Source organism: Necator americanus, chromosome III (genome assembly GCF_031761385.1).
Source record: "Necator americanus strain Aroian chromosome III, whole genome shotgun sequence".
In the NCBI taxonomy this organism is placed as follows: domain Eukaryota; kingdom Metazoa; phylum Nematoda; class Chromadorea; order Rhabditida; family Ancylostomatidae; genus Necator; species Necator americanus.
This window is the reverse complement of record NC_087373.1, coordinates 25,487,962-25,512,289: the sequence shown is the minus strand read 5'-3', so window position 1 is coordinate 25,512,289 and position 24,328 is coordinate 25,487,962. Positions and strand designations below refer to the sequence as shown.

Here is a 24,328-nt window from a genome sequence, read left to right as displayed (position 1 = left end):
ACATGCGATCCATATATGTAGTCTTTTATTACACGTGTAAAAACGATAATATTTTCGCCTACAAACAATCAATACATGTGTACACGGAGTAGTTCGTAGATGCATCAAACCTGAAAAGAAAGAACTTAAACAAAAAAATGAAAATGAGAAGAAAGAACTCAAACAAATTAATCGTAACTATAGTAGCGAATAGTAAGTACCTCAGAGGGGAGACGTGAGGACCATAATAATTCATTATATAGCGTGAGCCATCCGCAGGCTGTAGCAGTTGCAGAGCAATCAGCACAACATCAATTAACCACAGCACGAACAATCCCCCCAATGAAAGCATTTTCATAATACCTGAAAAGCAAGCATAAGAAAGATGTATAAACACCAAACACTGATGGTAGTGATTATTTACTAACCTACGGCGTAGTACCCTAGATACATCCTATCAATTCCGAGGAATCCGAAAAAAATGGAAAGAAGAAGGGTCGTCGAGTGATGGATGTGAGCATTATAGCTGCACGAATTCGGTACCTAGATACAGTTGCTCAGAGTAACACAGAGAAGGAAATGTGATATATGGTAAACATCTAATCCGAACAAAAATCATGGGCAAAAAACAACTAAGAAATGTGCATATCCCAGGAAAAAAATGTTTCCGTATGAATAATCCGATTTCAATAAACTTTGACTTCGTCCCCGCAATCCCTGTTTGAATGAGCACAATGACAATGAAACGAAAAAGATTTCAAAGAAAAAGACAAGACAAGTAAAAAAAATCTTAAATGCGGAACAAGGATGCGCCACTCTTTTACAGCTAGACAAGATGTGATATTAAATTTATTTAGTAACATGTTTGATAGAGTATTCTTGGAGTATTCTCAGTAGCAAGAAATCTACACTTCCACCATTGTTTCCTACTTACGAACTCAAGAGAACGTCGTCGATCTTGAAAATAAATAGCGTAAGGCAAAAAAGGATGCGATAAGTTCTAGGTAGCACATTACGTAACATGAAGTCTTTGCACACTTTTTTTTCTTTGGTTAGGGACTAGTAATAGGCTTACTGAGCAGCAAACTTCTCGGAATAGTATTTCTAGAAGAAAAAAAAAATGAGAAAAACAATCCAACTAGATCGAAGGTCTTGTAAACACATAGGAGCTGTTCATAAAGCGGAAACTTAAACGTCTTAGGTATGAACAGAAAACAAGAGTATATGCTCTTGTCAATTTTTTGTATGCTTGAATGGTCCACAGTTGGACCTCTAACACCTATGCATGTAATATGCTGTTGCCTCGCAGTTTTGAAATGTTCTTCTCTTCAACAGTTACGAACCTTCTGAACATGCGAATTAGCAAGGAAAATGAGCTGTATCTCCCAAAGTCAAACAGAAACGCTTTTTATGCTATTTTTGAACAATACTTCAAAAGTATACTTTGAAGGTGAACATCTATGCCTACTTCGCACCAACTTTGAAAAAACTGTGAGCTCGAGAAAACAAACTTGTCCTTGAAAACGCCTTCCAGCTTCGGGAATAACTGCATCTTTTCAATTCCTTTAAAATCGCTCATCTTCGCAATATGTTTCTATTCATCGCGTTTCGTATTATTCTGAATTAGCATGTACTGCCCAGTTCTAGCCCTCGATAGATAAGACCGTCACGGAACAGGAGCTGTACCTTGCAGCATTTTCAAACATTGCTCGTTCTCCTTAGCAGAAATGATAGTGGCTTAAATTAAGAGACTTTACCACCTCTGCTAAACGAAAAAAAAAACAACAACAGAAAATCTGCATAAAAATGGTTATGGTTTGTCCGCTGGCGACCCCAGCTTAATACATAAAATCAGTAGAATTGGAAAATCAGGATCGGCTGCAGAAATATGGATTGCGCCCCAACACATCAAAAACTGAGTACATGGAGTGCGGACCAATTATAGAGGATGGTTCAATTCGTGTCGATGGCACCGAATTAAACAAGGTGAACTGTTTCAAGTACCTTGGATCCAAAGTGACTTCCACAGGCGACATCGATCAAGAAGGTCGACCACATGTTAATGCGGCATGGATGAAATGGAAAAAGGCAACAGGCGTACTGTGCGACAGGAAAGTCCCTGTTCAACTGAAGTCGAAGATCTACAGGACCGTTATGCGTCCTGTTGCCCTTGCTGGCCAACGACGAAAGCCTTGTAAAGAGTGTTACACGCTATGGAGATGCGGATGTTAAGGTGGACAATAGGTGTAACGCTAAAAGAGAAAGCATCCAACGACACTGTGCGCTCCATCTTCGGCGTCGTCCCGATAACTGAGAAGATGAAGGAGGCCCGAGTGAGATGTTTCGGTCACGTCTTGCGGCGAGAGGAAGATTCTGTTGCCAAAACTGCACTGAAACTCGACGTTTCAGGAGTGAGGCCGCGTGGGAGACCAAAGATTCGCTGGTTAGACTGTGTGAAGCTGGATATGATAGATGCGCGTTTATGTACGGCTGATGCAATGGAGAGAACCAAATGGAAGACAAGAAGCAAAAAGGCGGACCCTGCAACAACGCGGGACAAACGCTAGGAAGAAGAAGAAGAAGAAGAAGAAGAAATAGAATTGGAAAATCAAAACATACCTTAGAAAAAAAAAAACTCCCCAACAAATGACACAAGACATTTTGCCAGTGTGCTTAATTCCATGCGAATTCTAGAGTTTGAAAAAAGCTAACTACTTAATCACCAACCCAACGCAACAATCTCCGAATTTCATGGCTTATCAAACAATGATACAACAAAAATAGTTGTTGTCTCAGGTATGCTCTTAACTCTTAACTATGAACCTACTACGTTGACCGATCACAGAACAAGGATAGGATATAATATGTAGAGCAGTCGCAGGAAGAGTGCATCTCCGTGATCAACATGCTGATTTCGTACCACGAACTTTGCGGGTTTTGATTGATGACGGAACAATTCTACTGCACAGCATTACGGCTACTATTAAAACATGTTACCGGTTTTGTAAGTCTCTGATTCAGTTTCTACCCTTCTCTTCTTGAATGGTAACTTGTGTTGTGATTAGATGTTTGGGAGGGTACATTACATATGTTTTTGACTTTCCAGACTTTGAAGAAGGCGAATACGTCGACACCTTAGCGGAATCCATAGTGCCATTAACAATCTTGCTTCGTACTCCACTTGAGGCAAAACAAAAAAATATACAACGTATACTTTCGTATCGACTTACAGCAGGCCACGTGCAGATCAAGTGGATGGAGAAAATATCTATAATATATCTATAATAGTGTAATTGTGTTCGTGTAATGATATCTATCTATAATATATATAAATATCATTACACGAACACAAACTGCGCATGCAAGGCGGAATGTTAAAATTGAGGCGAGGTTGTTTTGGTGGATGCCAAAAGATAAGCTTGAAAATATATTTTGAAAATTTATGGTGCTCGTTATGCTCCCTTCCCTCAGATGGATAGATGTGAACAGATTCTAGCCCCCAGGTTTCAGAGGCTAACAGGTTTGTGTGGGACAACAGCGCTTCTCTAAAGCAGAGAGTTCGTTCTCGAGGAAACGACAAAAATTTACGAGTCCCATAAAAGAAGAGATGTAATTTTGAAATCACACTTTCATTTCCAGTTATATAGAAGAAGAGACAGTTCCACCCACTAATATAAATAACCTCCTATTTTCAAGTTATAAAAAATACGTGATTCATTCGATCCAGAGAAGTTCCATCTAGTTTAGAATGGCTAAGTTCACGCTTAGAGTTAGCGAGATAAAAAGGCTGCTAAAAGATTAAGCGAATTCCCCTATTGCATACTGCGGATGAAACCCACTTGCAGTTGGAAAAATCGCGTCCCATTCAGCAACCCACGGCAACTGATTCCACCTGCGACTTTGCATGTCACTATAACAACATTATACAGATAGGAAAACAAAATCCATAAAAAAAGCTCTAGATAACAGGAGTAGGCAACTCGAAGAGGGAATCCGAACCTGTTACAGAATTGTCTTCATTACAGTTCACCGGTTGCTGTGTATCAACATTAATTGCAGGGGGTTCACAAGCATACCTTCAATTGCAAAACAATCAAACTGTAACTTCGAAAATCATGAAATCAGTAGCACAGCTTAGAAATTCTGGAACTTACGCATATCCTTAAACAAAACAGTAAATTAACTGGAAGGATTCCCTAGTGCTATATACTATGCTAAGTGTAAACTAAACTAAACTTAACTTAGTGTAAACTTAAACTCGATTGAAATAGATATTTTTGTTCGCAAACGACCGCAAACAAAACTAAACTGAAAAAAAAATGGACCGGATGGAACCGAACACCGTATGTACTGCAGTATTTGTAGCAAGCAAAAATATAATCAAATTAAACAAATAATTGACATGACACAACCAGTGGAGTGAAACGTACTGAAAGCTTCGCAGAGAATCACACTGCTTCATTGCACGTGCCGTCAACTTTTTGCTGGCATTGGAGAGAGGCTCTATCGTCACTATGAAGAAAACACAAGCAAGCAGACTAAGGTAGAAATGTCTGACCATAGCATTGCACTCTTGAAATCTGAGAATAAAGAAACTTCAAGTAAGAGATGAGGCAATAAACCACGTCTAACAAATTTTTGAAAACAAATGTTTGGAGCGGACAACTACTTCAACCGCGTCGAAAGAAAGGGTTATCAGGTCTCAAAAATCAATCAAGCTTCGAATTTCTACTCAATTCCTCATAAGATCCAGCGACAAAAGAACTAGCAGTAAAAAAAAACAAAAGGAAACAAAATCTTCAGTAACCCGCAAGCACTAGCCGCAAGGCATGCTGTTTTGTGTGCAACGTATCACACCAGGCAAACTCTTACGACATGATCCTTCTATGTGAATCCCTGGAGAGGTGGGGTGTGGGGATTTTGCTGTTTCTTGGTTCATTTGACTGTACAGATGAATGATGCATTGCCTGTGTAGATTATCAGGGTAAGATGTAGTCGGAGGGGGCGCTCAGTGGCGCCCTTATTCCTCGAAGTAGGTAGTTAGAACAGTCGGGGCCCTAAGGCCAAAGCATTAGTTCTAGAGGATCTATGACATGCAAGCTAAAGTTACTAGGAGAAAAAAGTAAGTTAAAGTAAGAGGAATAAGGGCGCCACAGAGTGCCCCCCAAGCACATTTTCGCCGATAATCAATGACGCTTATTACGAATGTCCATATTTTGTTGGTGACGGAACTCTATATAGGTACTTCCTAGAAAATGCACACAAGGGATTTCACAGTTTTTACGTTTCCGATGGATGGATTTAGATGTAGCACGGCTTGGGAGGCGTTTGCGCTATGTGTCTGCTGGTCGTTTGCATTGGAACTCCCAAAATAAACAACGCTAACTGCGAATGTATAATGATCCTGTATGTACAGCAACGAAGGAAATATCGATTCCCTTTGTTGCTGTACGTACAAGATCATTATACAGTGTGATAGCGTGTAAAGTGGATAAGGTGCCGGGCGCTGATCAATCCGCTTGAGATGCGCTAACGCCTTACCTTCAAGTCAGAATCGTTTGAGGATTACGAACGCGTGTCCAGCCCATGCAGTGACTTGCGGAGGCTAGTCCGTATATCAAATCAATGTTTTTATCCTCGCAGACAAGTCCGCTACCAATTTATGGACCCTGGAGGGACCACAGGGCTGATTTTCTGTGCTAAACTCGCCCTATTCAACGTGGTTTAATATTTTTATTAATAAAAATGTAACTGCTGCATTTCTGTCAAGAATGTTATTCTCGAGTTTAGACCGAATTTGGACCCAGCAGCGACTAATCACAACATTTTCAACATGAAGACAATATTGCCAAAGAATTAGACTGGCTCCGTACCACTTCGACATCATTCCAAAATTTCAATCGGAACGAAGATGCATTGTGAGGCAAGCTGGACGAGCACGAGCAACGTCTATAGTCGGGAGCATGGTGGAGGCAGCATTTAGAACCGAGTTGGGACCGTCGCAAACTGCTGCGATGGGTGGTGCCAGCATATGGTTTCACCATGCTCCTAGCCGCGACGCTCCACCGAAGCCCCTCGAGAGAAGCCGCGTACGCAATTGCACAGTGCTTCATGTCGTTTTGTCACCTTCCAACCATTCCACCTCAGTGTCGGTGTAAACAACTTTATGCTCATTTAGGACCTCCTGAAATTCATGTAGATAAGAGACCGCACATTGGAAAGACCTAATGTTTTTCTTCTTTTGTCGTTATTTTCACTTGAATATACGTGAAAATACTTGCTGTTTTTGGCAGTAGATATACGTGAGTATGCGATATAAGTTTGGTGCTGGTTGAAGACGGTCCCGCTAATTGTATTTGTCTGGCATAGACAATGTCACAATTGTGCGCTCATGTCGGGGAAAAGTGTATTCGAGCACGAAAGGCGCGACTTTACGGTAAAGTAAGAAGTAGTAGGTGGTAGCGGTTTCCTTCTTCTTTCACTGAAGTATATAAGTGTATACTTAAAAACAGAAATAGTACGGTTAAAACGAGCTGCGGTCGAAGCGGTGTGGTGGAGCGCTGCAGTTAAAGGCATCACCCCACGAATCTGAGGTGGTGCAGATTTCAGGTGGAATATTCGTATACGGGATGGGAGACTATGGAGAGGGGGGGTGATTCCGTCCATTTCTTCCTAAGTGCCGTAAAAAACGGCCCGGAAGATACGGCTTCATTCGTTTTGGCGCACCATTTTGTAAGAGGTTCGATTGGAGCGCGCCAGCCATGTGCGGCGCCGCATCTTCCGGGCCGTTTTTTACGGCAATTAGGAAGAAATGGACGGAATCACCCCCCTCTCCATAGTCTCCCATCCCGTATACGAATACTCCACCTGAAATCTGCACCACCTCACATTCGTGGGGTGATGCCTTTAAGATGGTAGGGGACCCTTGCTAGCACCATTCTTCGCTGCACTTCGCGATGGTTTCACTTAGATTCCAAACGTTGACTCCACTGCGCCGCTACACGCCGCTGCCTTACACAACTGCACCGTGCTTCGTGTCGTTTTGACCCTGCTGTACATACATGTTACTTGAGTGACGACGAGGAGATTCGAAAAGCATCAGGTTTACTCGTGTAGTATAGTAAACCTTCAATCCTCTCCGGAAGATCCGAAGTGACGTGCATTACTTGCATACTCAGGCCTCAGGCTGTTTAATGCTAACGCGTTAAGTGCTTATGCGTAAAGTGTATATAGCTATTAGCAACTTATGGATACCTATAGGTATTGAATCAGCTAAACTTACCCCATAGGAATGGTGATACCTTCTAAAAGTAACTGCTCGATACTGCCTTTATAGATGTTGTGTTCCCTTGTTTTCGATGGATTTTTCAAATTTTGTATACATCTACTGACGCCTTTTTTATATTTTCTGCGATCCTCTTGCTCACCTTAACAGTAGCAGTTTATAACTCTCATATTCGACAGTAAGTCTTGCCGGAGTAGACATGAGCTATAGCAAAGCTGCATTTCTTCGCCATTACAGATGAACAGACCATAACAAAAGCGAACAAGCTCTCCCCATCTTTTACCATCCCATACGTGCCTGCTGCTGCTACAAGTCGAAATTTATGGTACAGACTAAATACTACACATTAGTGAATCTCCCGACCTCTCTGCTTCAACAGGAACACATCTGTAGCGTACATTTCATTTTATTTCAATGAAAATGTAAAATCCTCTGAGAAATCAAGCATTAAATGCGTTTCATAATTTAAGCACTAGCTACAGAGCTAAGAACATTTCTGGAGAAACGTGAAAAATTAGTTGATCTTAAAAATTCCTGGTTTTCCTCATTCAGTTCTAGAGCAAAAGTACGGAAAATAATTAAAAATATAGTGAGTGTAATGCAAAAAAACTAACTACTCTTGAAGAACTGTCAATTTTCCTAATTGATTTCAGAGGAATAGAATAAAAAAATATGGGATCTTAGTACTATCAATGTTCGACCCTCCTTGAATCTTGGCATGTTCAGTATGTAGCTGAATCGCTGCGGATTATCTTTGCCATCCACAACTCTCCCTCGTACAGTGTTTAAACCACTGGACCCTAACCGCAATGTAGACAGCAACTCTGCAACATTCGAAACGTTAGTATTCTCCGTTCTGGAGCGTTTCTCGGAAAGGCACATCAATCTCAACCTCTCTGTTGCGCTGCCTCGATGTCTACGTGAGATTAGCAATCTTTGTTTTAGCTGGGAAGACCAGGATCTCCGCTAGTGACAATGGAGGGGAATTTGTTGTATTAGCACGTGAACTAGACATAGCGATAACGAGACAGTCCTTGAGGATGACGAGCTATATGTTCAATCCTCCGCGAGTAAGTCTAGAAAACAGTATCGCTGTCTAAACAAAGTTTGGGTTGAAGCAGCTGGAACCGCAGGGCTACCGAAAAACCTTATTCAACCATCACAATTGGTATTGGGGCCCACGAATAGAATAATTCCTGGGTGCCTCAACATGATTCTAAATCAGTTACTGAGATATGTCTTTGCCCATTCAAGTAGTTCCAAGAGCTTCTTCGAACTACTTCGTCACATTGAAACGTGAATGCGTCATAGAATCTTTTGACGTTACGCGGCTCTATACGAACGCTTCAAACGATGTCGCGATGCGGGCTGTTCACGAATTGATCACGCAGCACCAGACCCCATTAAACATGTATTGAACATTACGCAGATCATGACGCTGATAAACGAGTGCCTAAATTGCTCTATTTCCGATGGTCGGGACAGTAGTACCGAGAAGTTAGAGGCCTAGCTATAGGACAGAGGCTGGCACCCAGTCTTGCCGTTGTTTTTATGTCCAAGATCGAAAACCTTAAATTCACAGGAGAGAAAACGATAGACAACTGTTAGCTTTTTTGAACGTGCATATCTACTTGTGGAATGGGATATGGAAGACCAAGTGGTACTGAAAACCAAGCAGCAAAACCATCTTAATCCACTTTCGTTCAGCGCATCCCAGAAATTTTTTTTTAAAAAATTCGTTGTAGGCCCAGTACAGGACGGTGGCAAGGGTGGAATCGAGTAGCATAGAAAAAAGTGGTCCGTAAATCTGTCCACAAAGTGGCAATGCCCAATGAGTACAAGGCTGAAGACTGCGTTACTCAACAGGTACGACATCTCTCGCGAATACTCAAAGTAGTGAATGGCCCAGAAAAGATTCTGTTGCTTACCTTACATATCTGATGATATGAGCAGAGTGGTGCGGAGTTGCCTAAGCCAAGCGGGTCTACAGAACGGAGTGAGAGTTGTGGAAACACCATTGGCGAACCTGAAGTGTATGTTGATGCGCAATTATGCATAGGACCGACTTCGCACAAATCCCACTGCGTGGTTTGCTCACATGCCAGAGAGAGGGATTGCATGGTTTCAGGAGTGTTGTATCGTATCAAGGGTCGTGTGGTGAAGACTATATAGGGGAAACGGGACGTCCTCTGTGTATTCGGATCAAGGAGCACCTAGATGGACTCAGAAAATCCAAACCTTCTACATTATTAGATTAGAGGACTTGGGGTCGAAACGACCTTAACCTATTCTCAAACTTTCAATGGGTATGTTATTTCGGTTTCTTTGTTGAACTGTTGACACAAACGCGAGCTCCAAGTGGGCCATTTTTGGTAAGCAGAACTGGCGCTGTGAGATGAACCAAACGTTGGGATAAGGGGCCTAACTTCTCGCTCATGAGACCCCATAAAAGGTGTTGGTTGATATAGACAGCCGGACGGTGGCAATGGAAGTCGGTACCCGCTAAGGAGTGTGTAACAACTCAGCTGCCGAATCAACTAGCCCTGAAAATGGACGGCGTTTGAGCGAGAGACCTATACTCGGAGCATACCCTTGAATATTTCATCAAAAACTCCGAAATAGAGGTAGAAGCGACGGCACTATCTTCTGAGTCCGAGATAATAGCGCGCAGAACACTAGAGGTATGGATAATCGCTAAAAGTCCAAAAATGAACAGAAAAGGTGAGTGCATTGCGATCACAAGGAAACGCGCCCAATATCAATATCTGCGAGTTTATGGGCGAGCTGCCAGGTCCCTTGCTGAACCCTTTGTGGCCCAGAGTTGTGGTACGTGGTGGTCTGTTACGTTACCACATTTCAACAAATGAGGTAAATACTGGTCGATGTGCTCTTCGTTGAGTACGCTTATTGTCCGAATGGTTCTGTAGAGCGATGAGACGCTTGAGGAGATGGGTCACTGATTAAATTTTCCAGGCTCCTACGAAGGCGATAACGCTGAAACGTTAGCTGTTAATGAAGTTAAATACCAACCTTGACCACGGCTAAAACAGATCGATATAAAAGGTATTAATTCTAGTTGTGAAATTGCGAAAAAGAAAATTAGCCACTCGTCGGTATATTTCGGTTTTCAATCAATTTTACAATAAAGATTAACGAATTTATCAATTTTCTGATGCGAAAATCCGAGAAACCGTTTAAAACCATCTGAATCTACGAAGAATTGTTGTTTCTTTAATCAATGTTGAAATGATGGCGTGCAAATTATGAAAATGTAATAGTTGAAACTGCGACAGATTAGGAAATCTTGAAGGGTTATCAGTTCTCCATCAATTTCAGAGCAGAAAATTATTAAATGTTATATGTATGTTGATGTTGAAAACTATCTGATCAGAAGAGAACTGTTAGAAAAAACTTTAAAAAACTGAAAAAACTGAAAACTAGCTAATCTTGAAAATTTGTCATTTCTTGGCGATTTCAGATTAAAAATTTGAAGATTATCAAACCTTAAGAGTAGTCTTTTAATAAATTTAAGAGTTTAAAGCGGCAAATGTTGAAAAATTGTCAATCTTTCATCAATTTCAGACCATAAACATGAAAAGAATTAATTTTCTGCAGATGAAACGCAGTGATTGAGCAAAGCTTGAAAAATTGGCAGCCTTCCGTCAATGCAGTTCCAGGGGAGAAGAGTGGAAGTAAAATATCTAATTTTAATGATTGAGAGACGACAAATTAGCTACTTTTGAACAATTCTCAAGTTCCCATCAGTATTAGACCAAAATATGACAACTGATAAGATCCTGCAGTTTAACAATCCTAAAGGATTGTTAGTTCTTTGAAAAGAAGCCCGTTAATGATATGGGTATTATCAGTTCCATATAAATGAAGACTGAAAAGTGTTTGTTAACCTGGATTTCAAAAGAATTCGGCTGAATTCTTTACAAATCCGGGAAAAGCTTCTGTCATCGAGCTCCACAGCTTTTGGGCTGGACAATAGAGTAAACATGAGAATTTGAAATCTCTCTGAGAATTACTTTAGAAAAGCTAAGGAATTGAGTATCAAAGTACTACATTCAGCAATAAAAACTTTTTTCATTGGGTACTAGTTGAGGAGTACAACATGCAACGAATGTTAGCAGAAGTGGTGCCGTACAAGCGATACACGTGCATTCCGAACTCCACTGTATTTGACAAAGTCCTTTCTTCATATACTTCCAAAAGTTTTCCGCCACTCTTCGACAACTGTCGCTAGGTAGGGAAACCGAAGGTTCGGGTGCAGCCTAGTGCTCACAAAGTGCTTTGTTCCGTCGATAAATGAGTACCAGACTTGTCTGAGATTATAAAATCACTGAATAGGTGTATTGGCTAGCCCGCCGTCTCGGCTAGACACGCGTTTGTAAACCTCAAACTCTGATTCTGAATCGAAGTGAACGCGGTGACACATCTCAAGCGGAATGATTAACGCCAGACACTTAATCCTTTATCCTTTATTGGTCGGCAGCAAATCAGACTATGCGCATGATTATTTCTCTTTTGTATGTTCGTTAACAGATCCCTGTAAAACTGCCAAAATTTTTGCAAGAATTCTAGCATATGTTTTTTGTTTTCAAAGGTTTCCCTATGAAAAAGAGCTACACCAAAGAAGGTTTAGCGCGGAACTTTTTCAGTGCAAAGTACACATCTGGAACTCTTAACATGCATTATTTTTTTTCCTCTTCTTTCACCTGATGAAGCATACTTAGAATTTCTGAATAAACTTTCGGAGCTAAAGTGCGACACGCCATAAAATAACGAATGCGTCCTACTGCAAATTGAAACTTAGGGGAAACGTTAATTTTTCATCGCGGTGGCTCATGCTGTCAGCCATCCTAAACCTGAAGTGAGGGACTGAGAGTCTGATTTTATTGAAAACAGACAGTTAATAAATACGAACGTTTACTCGCATTTACTTCTCACGTTCTTATCTTTGAAATGAACAAAGTAAAGTAAAATAATTGAATACAAAATAAATATAAAGTAAAATATAAAAAAGAGTGAAAAATAAAAGTGCTCTACATATCCGAGTGCACGTCGCCAACCAGATGTTGGTATTAGTCGGCAGCATTTGTAATAACGTTTTACCTGTCCAATTCTCAACACTTCAGATGTTAGATTTTGCTAGGAGGGAGTCTAGTAAATCAAGCAAAGGTACAAGTGCCGAAGACCGCTGCTTACAGTTTGTTTGTTGGCCGTTTAATTCGTGATAAGCGTCGACCGTTATTTCTATTGTTGAAATTTCGTCTTATCAAGAAGACATATTCTACAAATCCCGCTCTGGTTGTTTTCAGCTATCTTCGTGATTGCTTCAGCGATCTTGATTGCCTCCATGATGAAGTTTCATCCTATTTCTTTGTCTGAGAACCGAGAAGATCCAATAAATCCTGAGGGCATTATGCACAAACCAGCAAACCCGGAGGTTTCTCATTAACCGATGATAGATATTTATGACTTCGGCTATTCAACATTGCTCACAGCTCTAATTCAACTATTCTCACTCGTCTCTACAAATCGTTCATCTCACCTCAATATGGCTCTCAAATTTGGAGCCCTTCAAAGAAAGAACATATATGTAGCGAAGCTCGAAAAGGTGCAAGAGTTTTTTACCCGTACCCTTTTATCCGTGTTATTCAGAAGAATGTCAGCAGACTTGGCGGTGACTAGCTGCAAGGATCGTCTCAAAAAATTAAGTATGATCAGCTTGAGTAGCAGACAGTACACAGGAGCAGACAGCAAGTATTGGTGCGTCAGACCTACTAGTGAAAGAACTTGTGGTTTGAATTTACATTACGTTGAAACACCAAATAGAAACTTTGCCCTGATGTTCAATAACTTCTTCTACAGAACTGGTAGATGCTTGGAACTCTTACTGCGTGATGTTGTTAAAGCCGAACATAGTAGCATATTCAAGACGAATTTGAAGAAAACTGACATAAGCCGGTGTTTCAATATTGATGCCTAACCACATGCATCTGATTCTAGCAACTAGATGTTCTGATGTCTGATGCCTTTTGCATAGTGTATGGAACTGGATTACAGATTCCCATCAATGATACCTCTTAGCTGTCCTTTAAATTTCTCCATTTCTTTCACTGTTTCTCCTATAGTTATTTTTTTCAGCTTACTGCAAGGCCACTCTTTCTCTTCTTAAGACATATGAAGTCTATTCCGCTCACTGAAGCTCATTCGCTAACAAGGATACTAGTATCTTGTGATTTAATCTCTCTTTAATTTGTTCCGTCATATGACCTCCTCTCTCAACTACTTCTGAATAACCTCCTCCTACTAAGTTCCGCATCTTTTAGCAACTTTGGTCTTGACTGCCGCTTGTCTAGATTGTCGTGGACAGTCGTTTGAGGATCACGAAAGTTAGAGAACCCTCTCGACTAAGGTCTCCTCTGGAGAGCAGATGTCATAAGAGGATTCTTCACCTTCTGGAGTAGGAGAACGACATGTTTGATATGTTCGACTTGTTATCCCCCACAAAAAGAGACAGCGCCAGTTTTCTCTGACAATAAACTAGGTTCCGGTTTTAGTAAAGTTTGTATTTTTTTTGTTCGTAAGATTCTCTGATTCAGATAAAGTGTGTTTTTATCTTTTTTTTTCTGGTGCACCATTGGTGTATGTGAATAATAAATAAATAAATGATCAGCCGTCGTGATAATCTTTATGCCAGCAAATGCCTCGCTCTTGCCTTTTCAAGAAGCAGATATTAAACGAGAAAAAAGTGCGAAAAGATCAGAAAAATTGATACTGACTAGCCTGAGGGCGCAGCACACGATGTAACGATATTCGTGATAATAGATATTGATTACCCCGGTAGATAAAGTCTGAGTTCTTGGCCTCACAACCGAAAAGCTGCAAACGCCTGAGGGTGTTTTCAACGAACCATCAAATGCTGACCGTCGCATCCAGAAGTTCGTGGGCCTGGATGCTAGTGATCAGCATCCTCTGCTAACTTGGCGGACAAAATATCGCCCATTTCTAGAAAATCTGATAGATAGTTATAGAAAAAAATGCCGAAAATGAAGAAAATCGATACCTGCCGGGGGGCATAGTCATTCTTGGAGTCGCGTCGCGTCTTGGAGTCGAAATATCGAAGAAGTCAATAAGTCGATGGTCGTGGATTAAGTCTTTCTAGCTTTTCTGTTGATTCTCAACAGTAATTGGGGAGAAATCCGCATGTTGTACGTGGATTCTGCTACTGTGGCCTTTATGATAATGAGTGATTTTTCCACGGCGGTTTGTTCAAATAAAATCAGTGGGTAAGCTTTTGAGGGTACCAATGCGTATACAACTGTTGCGTTGCAAAGTGCCCCGTGGGAAAAATCGTAGAGGAAGACCGTTTCCCGTGATGTTTGTCAGGGTGATAAGAGGAATTGAACATAAACGCGCTCACACTTCCATCATAACCCTATCTTTTTCTGCAGAGATACCGTGATATAGTTTGCTAGAAAAGCTATAATGAGAGTACCCGATACACTTCAGTATGAGAAATGAGAAAAGAAAGTTATTATGAGAAAAGAAGTGTTCTGCCTATCTAAGAGTCAGCACTCTACCATGGAGAAAATGCAGACCAACGATGCTAAGAAACACTTCATATTCGTTCGTTCTCAAGACAATATCTTGCGTGAAATTCCAGAGTTCGGAGCAAATTCATCCTTCCAAATGAGGAAGCAACGGAGACAGCGATGACTAGAGCTGGATGGAGGCCAAAATACGGCAAAATTTCAAAACAACACAACTTTGTAACCAAATTTTATTATTCGGTCACGATCATCGTAGCGCTTCTCTTCCAAGTGATGCTGAAGCGATCGGAAGAGGTGGTAGTCGCTCGGAGCCAGGCCTGGGCTGTACGGTGGATGCGGTAGAACTTCCAATCGGAGCTCCAGAATTTTCTGGGAAGTCTTTTTCGCGATGTGAAGGTGCTCGTTATCGCGCAGCAGGCGAACGTTGTCGAGCTTCGGTGCTCTTTGCAGATCTTCTCGGCCAGTCTTTGCAGGTGAGCGCAGCAGACCTTGGCAGTAACTGTCGTGTTGTCCGGCAGCAGTTGACAACGGTAGATTCTACGAACTCCCCACCAGACGCTCACCATGACCTTCTTCTAATGGATTTCACCTTTCACGAAAGGATCCGGCACTTCATCGCCAGCGCACCACCCACGTTTGTGGGTGGTGCGCTGGTGATGAAGTGCCAGAAGTTGGCGTAGAGGACCCATTTTTCATTTCCAGTGACAATGGTATCCAGCCAGTCGAATCTGCGGCTTCTGGAGAGCAGCTGAGATGAGATGCAGATGTTCAGGCGTCATTGGCGATTGCCGTTGCTCAATGCATGTGGCAGCCCCTGACCGAGCTTTTTCACCATTCCGAGAGATCGCAGTCCATTGCTCACGTTGGACAGCGAACAGCCAAGACTGGCAGCAAAATACCGCACAGCTTCATATGGATGCTGCTTCGTCAGATTCTTCAGTTCGTCGAACGATATTGCAGTCGCGACCAGAGCGAGGCTCATCTTCAAGTTTCTTGTTTCCGGCTTTGGAGCGCTGGAACCCGCGCGCACAGACTGCTCAGGAGTTTCGGTGCCGAATATTTGACTTAAGTTTCGGTGGGCTTCAGCAGCGGGGTGGCCAGACTCGAACTCGTAAAGGAGTACGTGTCGAACATGGGTGGATTGTTCGGCCATTACAGGATGAAATAGGCAAGGAAGAGAGACCCAGATATGTTATGTGTATACAAGCGGTAGTGTCCTTATATAATATATTCAAAACCGGAACTTCCAGAACATCTCAAAAAATCTGCGCTACTGCTAAATTTTCGGCAGATACTTTCCAAACACCCTAATATTAAGGGAATTCCGGGAGTCCAAGAATTTAATACATGTATTTAAAAAGGATAAAGTTTCTGGCGTTAATCAATTTGCTTGGGATGCGCCACCACGTTCACTTCAATTCAGAATTGTTTGAGGTTTACGAACGTAAGTCTGGTACCAATTTATCGACCCCGGAGGGATGAAAAGCTTGGTGAGCACTGGAGCGGATTCGAATACATGTATAAATTTGGATATAAATGAACACTTCAATTTGTATCACCTTGTACCGTTTTCTGATGTTTGTTCTCATCGACTCCGACTTCGATTAACAATTCTTGATGTTTGTAAACTCCAATGTGGTCCATATAAAGAGTTGCAGTTACCTTCACTGTATTACATCAGTGTTTTTAACCTCCAAATCAAAGCTGGCTTCAATTTTTCACTCCAGAAAGGAAGACAGAGACAAGGCTAAGAAATTTTTCGAATTATAAGTCGCGCAAGCACGATAGGTCTACTTACCATTGTGCTATACTTCCCTCGGACAAAAAAAAAACTATGTGATTTGTCTCTTTGTGGTAACTGTTACCCAAGGGGACATGTAATACTTCACATACAATTTTCTTCAATTCATTTGCTTTTTTTCTTCTTCCTATCTCTTGATTCTCTTGTCTGAACCCATAATTCTGTCCGAATATATTAATGACCAGGTCTTCCTAACAAATGGGTATCTAATGGGGCAACAAAGAAGTGAAATGAGTGATTCGAATCTAAAAATGAAGGTGTTGTCGAATATCAGTTATGTATCTGAAGGAGGTTACTACATTACTGCATATCATCTGCTACATGGAACCTTGAATATGTGCTCACAACTTGAGGAGAGGATGTGAAAACTGTAGTTGAAAATGCAGATCAATGTGAATGCCCACGCCACGTGTAAGCGCAACTAATTTTTCAATTTTTCTTCACAATAGGTGCATATGTACATAGTAATACATTCAATACCTTTAGGTTTTGTGTCCCTTCATATAAGGGGTGAGTTGCTGAGCTAGTGACTAGCACCAGGAAGGACCTCTGATAACCGCTACTAGTGTTTGACAACCATTTAAAGTCCAGAAAACAAATATTCGAAAAAGGTTTATTGTCTCAATGTTTATTGAAAGTCGTACATGGAGAAATCTTCAAATGTCTTTCGAATTTTGGCTCACAGCAGATTCCAATTTTCTAAAACAGATTCTATACGAGTGTTACTGAAAATTGGAGCATAGTTTGAATCATTTCGATAAAGAATGAAGACACTTTTTGTTACATTATTCTTTTCCAACAACCAACCACATGGCGCTCCGAGGTGTTAGATGAGACTGTATAAACAACTGATTTCAGCGCTATCAACTTGCATGTCTGTAATATTAGTCGGTGAACATTCTGAAACGTCCCCTGACGAATGTACTCAGCTGATATCTGCACGAAAAAGACATTTCGATTCAGCAGTAGACTTGCACTTTACGCGACGAGATCTGCCACACGTGCCTTCGCCGACCAATATCTTTTAATGTGCCAAAAGAGTAAGCGGACCACACCAAATCGCTTCGTGAGAACGTTCGCATAAACGGAGAGGGATTTAATAGGCATCTAGAGTCTAATACAGGTCAAAGTGTTGTTCCCCTTACTTGGAACACATCCTTAGAACCGACGAAAGTTTCCGGGATACGTAAACAAGTGAAAATGGCTTGAGGGGCTGGCGGAGCGCCCAGGATGGTCGGATTTCACCAAGCTTCGCATCGGAATCCGACCTCCGCTGCATTGTTGACATTGAAAGGATAGACAGCAAACAAATTTGGGCCTAAGAACGGATTGCTTCCAATTGTCATCGTCACTCAGCCGATATGTACGTCCCCAGGATTTGGCCGAGTTGTGAGTTTTATGTGACTGCGTGCTGTCAGCGATAATCCACGCATCGTGTTGAAAAAAGTCAATGCTCTGCAAGAGCATCGCGAAAGTGCGTGTGAGTTTATGTGGGTTTTATAAACAACGCAACAAGCAGACTAAATGACCAGATGGCATCGTATTTCGGCTGCACCCGAGAAGGCATTCCTCCAGCAATCTGCGCGTGCACCCTCTACTCCTTTTCGTATTTGCGTCATCGCTATTTCTTCCGTGTTAATACGATAGCGATGATTTTTTTACCGGCGATGAGGCCCCACCCCATGTGTGTAGCTTCTATTGTTTCCATTCAATTGATGGATGAGATGCATAACGTTCATAGAGAAAATCTCATTGAAAGAATTAGTTCCACATTGCCCGCTTCTTATCCCTCCCCGCACTCACAGTTGAGAACTTCTTCACCTCACCACAACCTCTGTCTTTTCCTGCTGTTGGTTATGATACCGATACCTAGAGGTGCTTAGTTGCCTTCCAGAAAATATCACTTATTTTACAAAGGTCCGAAGCTAAAAGTGAAATCCTGGCGGGAGAACTACAAAACAAACCCATTAGTGTTACCTTACGTGATTTAGATCCTTTTCTTGCTAATGCACTATTAAATACATTATGTTGATAAGGACGTAACGTTTCATACTTTAAAAAACCGTATGAGATGGATCAGGTGTTGTTTAACTTCGCTTTTAATTTCTTCGTTTTAAGATGTCTGAGAAATTAGTGCCATTTTCACTTTACACTTTGCTCTTACAGTACGAGTTTTTCAAACGTACGGTCAAGACTGCAGAGAAATTGAATGACACGAAAAGCTGTAGAGGAGAACAGCTAATTGTTTTTTTCAGAAATTTTTTAAAATCAAACATGGCTAGTCATTTGTAACAAGTCATACGTGCGACTAGAACGTTCCTAGAATTATTGTATTTTATTAAGTCAGCACCCCTTACTCTGCAACAAAAAGAGTTTTTGAAAAAATTACCAACTTGCCTATGATATGATAGGTTCGAGGTAAATCTTTGATTAAAGTTTCTCCTGATGGAACGAAATGGCGGAACTAAGTAAAGTCCCGTAATGCTGCAGTAAGGAAGTCGTGCTGCTTTTCAGCGCCCACGGACTTCCTCATTTCTCTCTTTGCCTCTTCAAGTCTTCTTCTTTTGTTTCACTTCCTTTGCGATGAAATTAAACTGACGCACTCACTATTTTAAATCACCGTTCCAACTGGTTGTAATCCTAGCTCGTCTCTGAGTGCCTCTTGCTTTCGTAGGTATATTCTCATCCAAGAAGTTCCTAACAGGCAATCATTTCAAGGTTTGGCGAACACCTCCTTATTACCTTCGATGAACAATTAAATGAAATAATAATAAATCAGTAACAACTAAATTAATAGATTGTATTCTATTTATTTGCGCTTTAATAATGGACCAATAATTAAATAAAGTGCACTGCTTTGATCAATCCCGCCAACGCTCCTAACGTAAGTTCAGAATTGCCAAAGTTATGGACTTGCATACAGATTATGTTATGACTTGTGAAGCCAACCAGGGTGGGCCAACGCGGTCAACGTCTTCATCCTCGCAAACAGGTTTGATACCAATATATATCAATAAACACCAATATCAATCCATCGAGAGTATTGTCGCTGCAGAGCCATACTACGCTTGGTGCAGTTGCGTAAACGACGTAAACAGCGCCCGCGATGGGACCCACGCTTGAGATCGGGGTAGGACCATCGCGAACTGACTGCAGCGATGAGTGGTGCTAGCAAGTTCTCCCCCCCCCCCACTAGCCACAGCCGCTTACGCAGGCAGCTGCTTGCGCCACTGTATCGAGCTTCAGGTCGTTTTGACCCGACTATACCACTCCAGTGGGGCGGGTGTAGTGTAGCGGTTAGAGGTTCCGCTTCCTGTACGATCGATCGGCGGTTCAAATCCGTCATAGTGCTCACCAAGTCTTCGACTCCCTGGGGTCGATTACTTGATGCCAAACTTGTCTGGGAGGTCTAGGAAGATAAATACACTGACTTGACACATCGCCTAGCCACCGCAAGCCATTGTATATGCTCGTTACACGTTCGTAAACCTCAAATGATTCTGAATTGAAGTGAACGTGGGGGCGCATCCCAAGCGGATTGATTAACGCCCGGAGGGATGAAAGGCTTGGTGAGCACCAGGGCGGATTCGAACCTCCGATCGATCGTGCAGGAAGCGGATCCTCTAACCGCTACACTACAGCCGCTCTAGAGAGTGAAATACTTGAATAATTTTCCGTTAAGATAGTGCTTGCATAGACGAAATCACGCTTTGTACGAAAAATTAGATGAGGAAACTGTTTGATCAGTTACCGCGTGGAAAATTTCGTCCAATTAACATTGTCTTGCTGAAAGACCACAGAAAGATGGCATTGCAAACCACTAGTGGAGCAACTGGCATATAGACATATTTCCAAAGGTGACGTTCGCGGAATATTCTATCTTAAGTTTCTTCCACTAGTTCAGAACGTTGCGAACGATACAATAAAACCACGAAACACCAACTGCAAGGGAATCGGAGGCGTTAGCAGAACCCGAAGCACCAGTTTACTAGCAGTTTTTTAGCAAGGCAACCCTTCACATCCATATTACTGATGAAACAAGAGCGCAAATTTTCTATAGGGTGATTTTGCTAGTGATCCATTTTCATTTCAATTCGAATTTCGATTAGATAGGAGCAAGGAGTAGCCTTTTTTGGTAAACTGATATCTTGGATGCTACTAATGCCTCTTATTCCTAGGTTTTTACGCCGTATTCCGCATTTTTGCTGTGTTGCTTGCAAACCGCGTCCCACATCCTGTGTACTTTTGAAGAAACTCGAACACAGATTTTTTGCTTCGAAAGCTGACTTCATGCTAGTCTAGTTTTTTTGCACTTCACAAGTCGTAGTTCTTCTACTTTTTTCGTGTGGTTGCATCGAAACTGCTTGTGTGTTTACCACTGTCCCCCTCTTGGAATAAGCGAACGAATACGGTATCACATAAGCATTATCGATAGGCCCATTGAAAAACAACGCAGACGGAATCGTGGATATAATTACAGTATATTCTCACATGATGTGTTTGCCAGAAAAGGGCTTTTCCTGCCTAAATATCATAAATTGAGGAGAGGTATTAATCAGCTTATTCCCTTGTGATAATATGTGTCAGGCACAGTTTTTGTGAGTAAAAATTTTGAGTTTGAGCGATTAGAGAAAGTTCGTGGTTTAGAGAAACGGAATGTCGTAGGACTTTGGGGTTATGGCGTTGTAGCGTAGATGGAGAGTGTTGCGATGTTTTTCGGAACTGATATGGGGCTTAGCCTCACAAACAAGCTAATAAAAAGAAGTGGCAGCAGCTGTTGCCGGGGATGTTTTTGTTGCGTTCTATTTTAATTTTTCGTCGTTGTACCTTTACTTTTTGTGCACTATTTTTTCAGCCTGTACAGATGACTGGCACCTCACCGTTCTATTTCAGTTCAAAATAAACACTGCCTTCACTAAGAGACACATTTCGAAGGAATTCCGCGTTCCCTTCCTACCGTTACGGTATGCGTTGACAATAAACTCATGACTGCCGAATCTCAACTTTGAACCGCAACAATGGGAGTGCGTTCTTGTGTGAGAAATATTTGAAATAAAAACAAAAAGCTAATAATAAACAAAATTGAAACAAAGTTAACAACTAAAATAAAAATCCTATCCATTTGGATTATTTCTTCATAAATTCACAGAAAGTGCTATATTGGACCTAAGAATGAAGCGGACAAAGAGTTTAGCGTTGATCATTGCCTTGCGCTTGAGAATGCATTCGGCTTCAATCCAGAATTTCCTGGAAATACTAGACCTATCCCAGGAAAATTGTTTACAGGACAATTTCTCTGATTTCTTTACACACAAGAGACAAATTTTTCAAATTCGTCTTCTTCTAAAAAAACGCAGTAAAGTGAACAACAATGTTTTAGTAACTTCTGAACATTGTGGACTGTAGACTAAAATAACGAAAGCTCGCGTCTCGTTCTGCTAGGAAAACGAACTCTACACAACCTCAGCGTCCCGTTTACAGCGTACGGTGTTAGAAAAAACACGCGGGATCGCTTCAGCACCACATTATCACTGCGCATAACGCGATTCTAATTATTCAGTGCGTAGTAATACGAATCAGATCTCGGAGCATGTGTTAAGAAGTTTTAGTGAACTGTCACATTAAATGTAATGTAAACACGTAAAATGTCGGGAATTTTGTTTGAAGAAGAAAAGGATTTAAAAAAAATGCGAGTGGCAGATCACTATTTCGCATTTTTTAGGATGATGCTATGTGCGGTGATTCCTGATATATGGCTCTGACCGCAGAGAAAATGAAAAGAAAGTCGTGTTGGACTTAGCAACCCCAGTACTCGTTGAAAATGAAGAACAGGAACCTTCATATCAGTACTGTAATGGGTGAGCTCCAATCGTAGTTCACAGTGTTGCCCATGTTCGACTGTCTTTGAATCTTGGCATGTTGAAACGTAGTTTTTAATTGATTTTCTTGAGCTGTAGCTAAGATTGTACATTAATTAGCTAAGATAATGCATAAAATAAAATACTAAAATAGTTCACAGTGAATCATTGTCCGTGAGCCGATAGTGAATAACAAAGATGCAGTTACGGAAATTGTAAAAACGGTGCAACAATAAATTTTAGCGTTAAGATGCTTCAAATAATCCCTCATTTCAAGTTATTTCAAGTGTTCTAACATTTTTAGCTTTTCTTTTTCTGAACAAACTAGTCCTTCTTATACATATCTCCAGTCTGCTGATCCACCATATCCTAATTACACAAAAGGGAAAAGGATTCAGTACGAAACTTGCAGTTTACCCCGCCAAGCGTGCGCAAAAAAGATACGTCGCCGAAGGAGTAGCGAGTTAGCGGGAGAGAAGTGCAAGCGGTCTCACGTTTTTCTCCTTGCGCACCGTCTGTTTCCGGCGCGTCGAGCCACCAGATGCTGCAGTTGCGGTCATCGCAACGATGTCCAGATGAATCGTAGAAGCACTGATTTATTCCGTACGCTTAGCAGATAAAATCGTCCGCTCGCAGCCTAAAAAATGCAATCGTCGTGAAGGATCGTACAACGACGCTTTTTTACACCTTTTCGCCAACATAATTTCTAATTTTATTCGAATAGTGCGGGGAAAATCTGTGTAAAGTGCGTGTTAAAGAAACACCTATTTGGAGACCGTTTCAAGTCTTTTATTTTTGATAAATTGGGTTTCTATCGGGTGGCAGCTTTATGTGACGCTCTGTCAAAAATGCGGATTGGGTCATTTTGATCCAAATCCTTAACGCAGCAGCCTGCGGTCTCCTACAGTGACGGCAATGGCAATGAAATTGCGAATTCTTCGCAAAATAATTCTGCGTAGAGAATCTGGATCACAGGCCTGATCCGAGGTTACGGACCAGCGGTACCGCGTAAGCTCCAAGATAGATGATGTATTAATGCTAAATGGCGAACGGTTAACCAGGGTTATGTGCTCAGATGTAAAATCCTTTTAAATGAGGTGATCCAACGTTCTTCAAGCAGGATATTTCTGATTGAAAACTTTTTTGATATAGTATATATCAAAAAAGTTTTCAATCAGAAATATATATATATATATATATATATAGTATATAGTATAACATATATATAGTATATGTAAATGTATTACTAAGTAATAATAGTAGATTTTAATATTAGAATTAACAATGGCTGAATATTTGAATGCTTATGAAAATGAGGATGAAATCATTCGTTTTTACTGAAATGATTCCCACTAGGTTCGAATAAGAATCATTCATATGGGAAAAATATTTTTTTCGTAAGTCAATAAGTTTTAAGTGCATTCATGCGTTCGTATTTGTCCTCATAACAGCTCAAACATATTTTCTTTTTTATCATCACGTTCTACGCTTTATTGCATGCACAGTTACATGTTTTGTTTCAAGGTGAATTTTTACTAGCAATAGTACTTATCTAACTTACTTTCCCTTATCTTCTCATTTCACTGCAAACTTTTATTTTCCTATTTGCTTCAGTTAATCAATGAGAAAAAAGAATAAATGACTGTAATAAATAAAATCTAACAGCAGCTCCTATGCAAGTGCTTCAGAATTTGGCTCTTAATGAACTCCGGTGCTGACTTCTTTAATTATACTAAATTACAATGTGTATTGATTGATGCGCGTAAACAGGTGGTTGAAGTGTGTGGGACGACACATAAATATTCCCGACACCAAACATTCCGTCAAAACTCATCCAACTGTC

The 24,328-nt window shown here is 41.1% G+C and overlaps 3 protein-coding genes across 4 annotated transcripts; 1 reads left to right on the top strand and 2 right to left on the bottom strand.

Moving 5' to 3' along the window:
* Positions 1-58: 58 nt before the first annotated feature.
* RB195_010899 (uncharacterized protein) lies at positions 59-9,282 on the bottom strand (the record flags this gene model as incomplete). 2 transcript variants are annotated; one of them, XM_064192093.1, is made up of 9 exons in its annotated part: positions 59-110; positions 201-342; positions 408-522; positions 3,819-3,889; positions 3,979-4,055; positions 4,410-4,559; positions 7,262-7,406; positions 8,070-8,088; positions 9,193-9,282. In XM_064192093.1, 9 exons carry the CDS (start codon positions 9,280-9,282, stop codon positions 59-61), a joined length of 861 nt encoding a protein of 286 aa, XP_064049675.1. The 2 variants fall into 2 exon arrangements, with proteins under 2 accessions (XP_064049675.1, XP_064049676.1); XM_064192092.1 differs by lacking the exons at positions 7,262-7,406; positions 8,070-8,088; positions 9,193-9,282 and adding an exon at positions 7,407-7,465.
* Positions 9,283-15,002: 5,720 nt separating this feature from the next.
* RB195_010898 (uncharacterized protein) lies at positions 15,003-15,506 on the top strand (the record flags this gene model as incomplete). The annotated part of the gene is made up of 1 exon (XM_064192091.1): positions 15,003-15,506. One exon carries the CDS (start codon positions 15,003-15,005, stop codon positions 15,504-15,506), a length of 504 nt encoding a protein of 167 aa, XP_064049674.1.
* A 95-nt stretch (positions 15,507-15,601) lies between these two features.
* RB195_010897 (uncharacterized protein) lies at positions 15,602-15,979 on the bottom strand (the record flags this gene model as incomplete). Its single annotated transcript, XM_064192090.1, has 1 exon — positions 15,602-15,979. One exon carries the CDS (start codon positions 15,977-15,979, stop codon positions 15,602-15,604), a length of 378 nt encoding a protein of 125 aa, XP_064049673.1.
* Between the last annotated feature and the right edge of the window lie 8,349 nt (positions 15,980-24,328).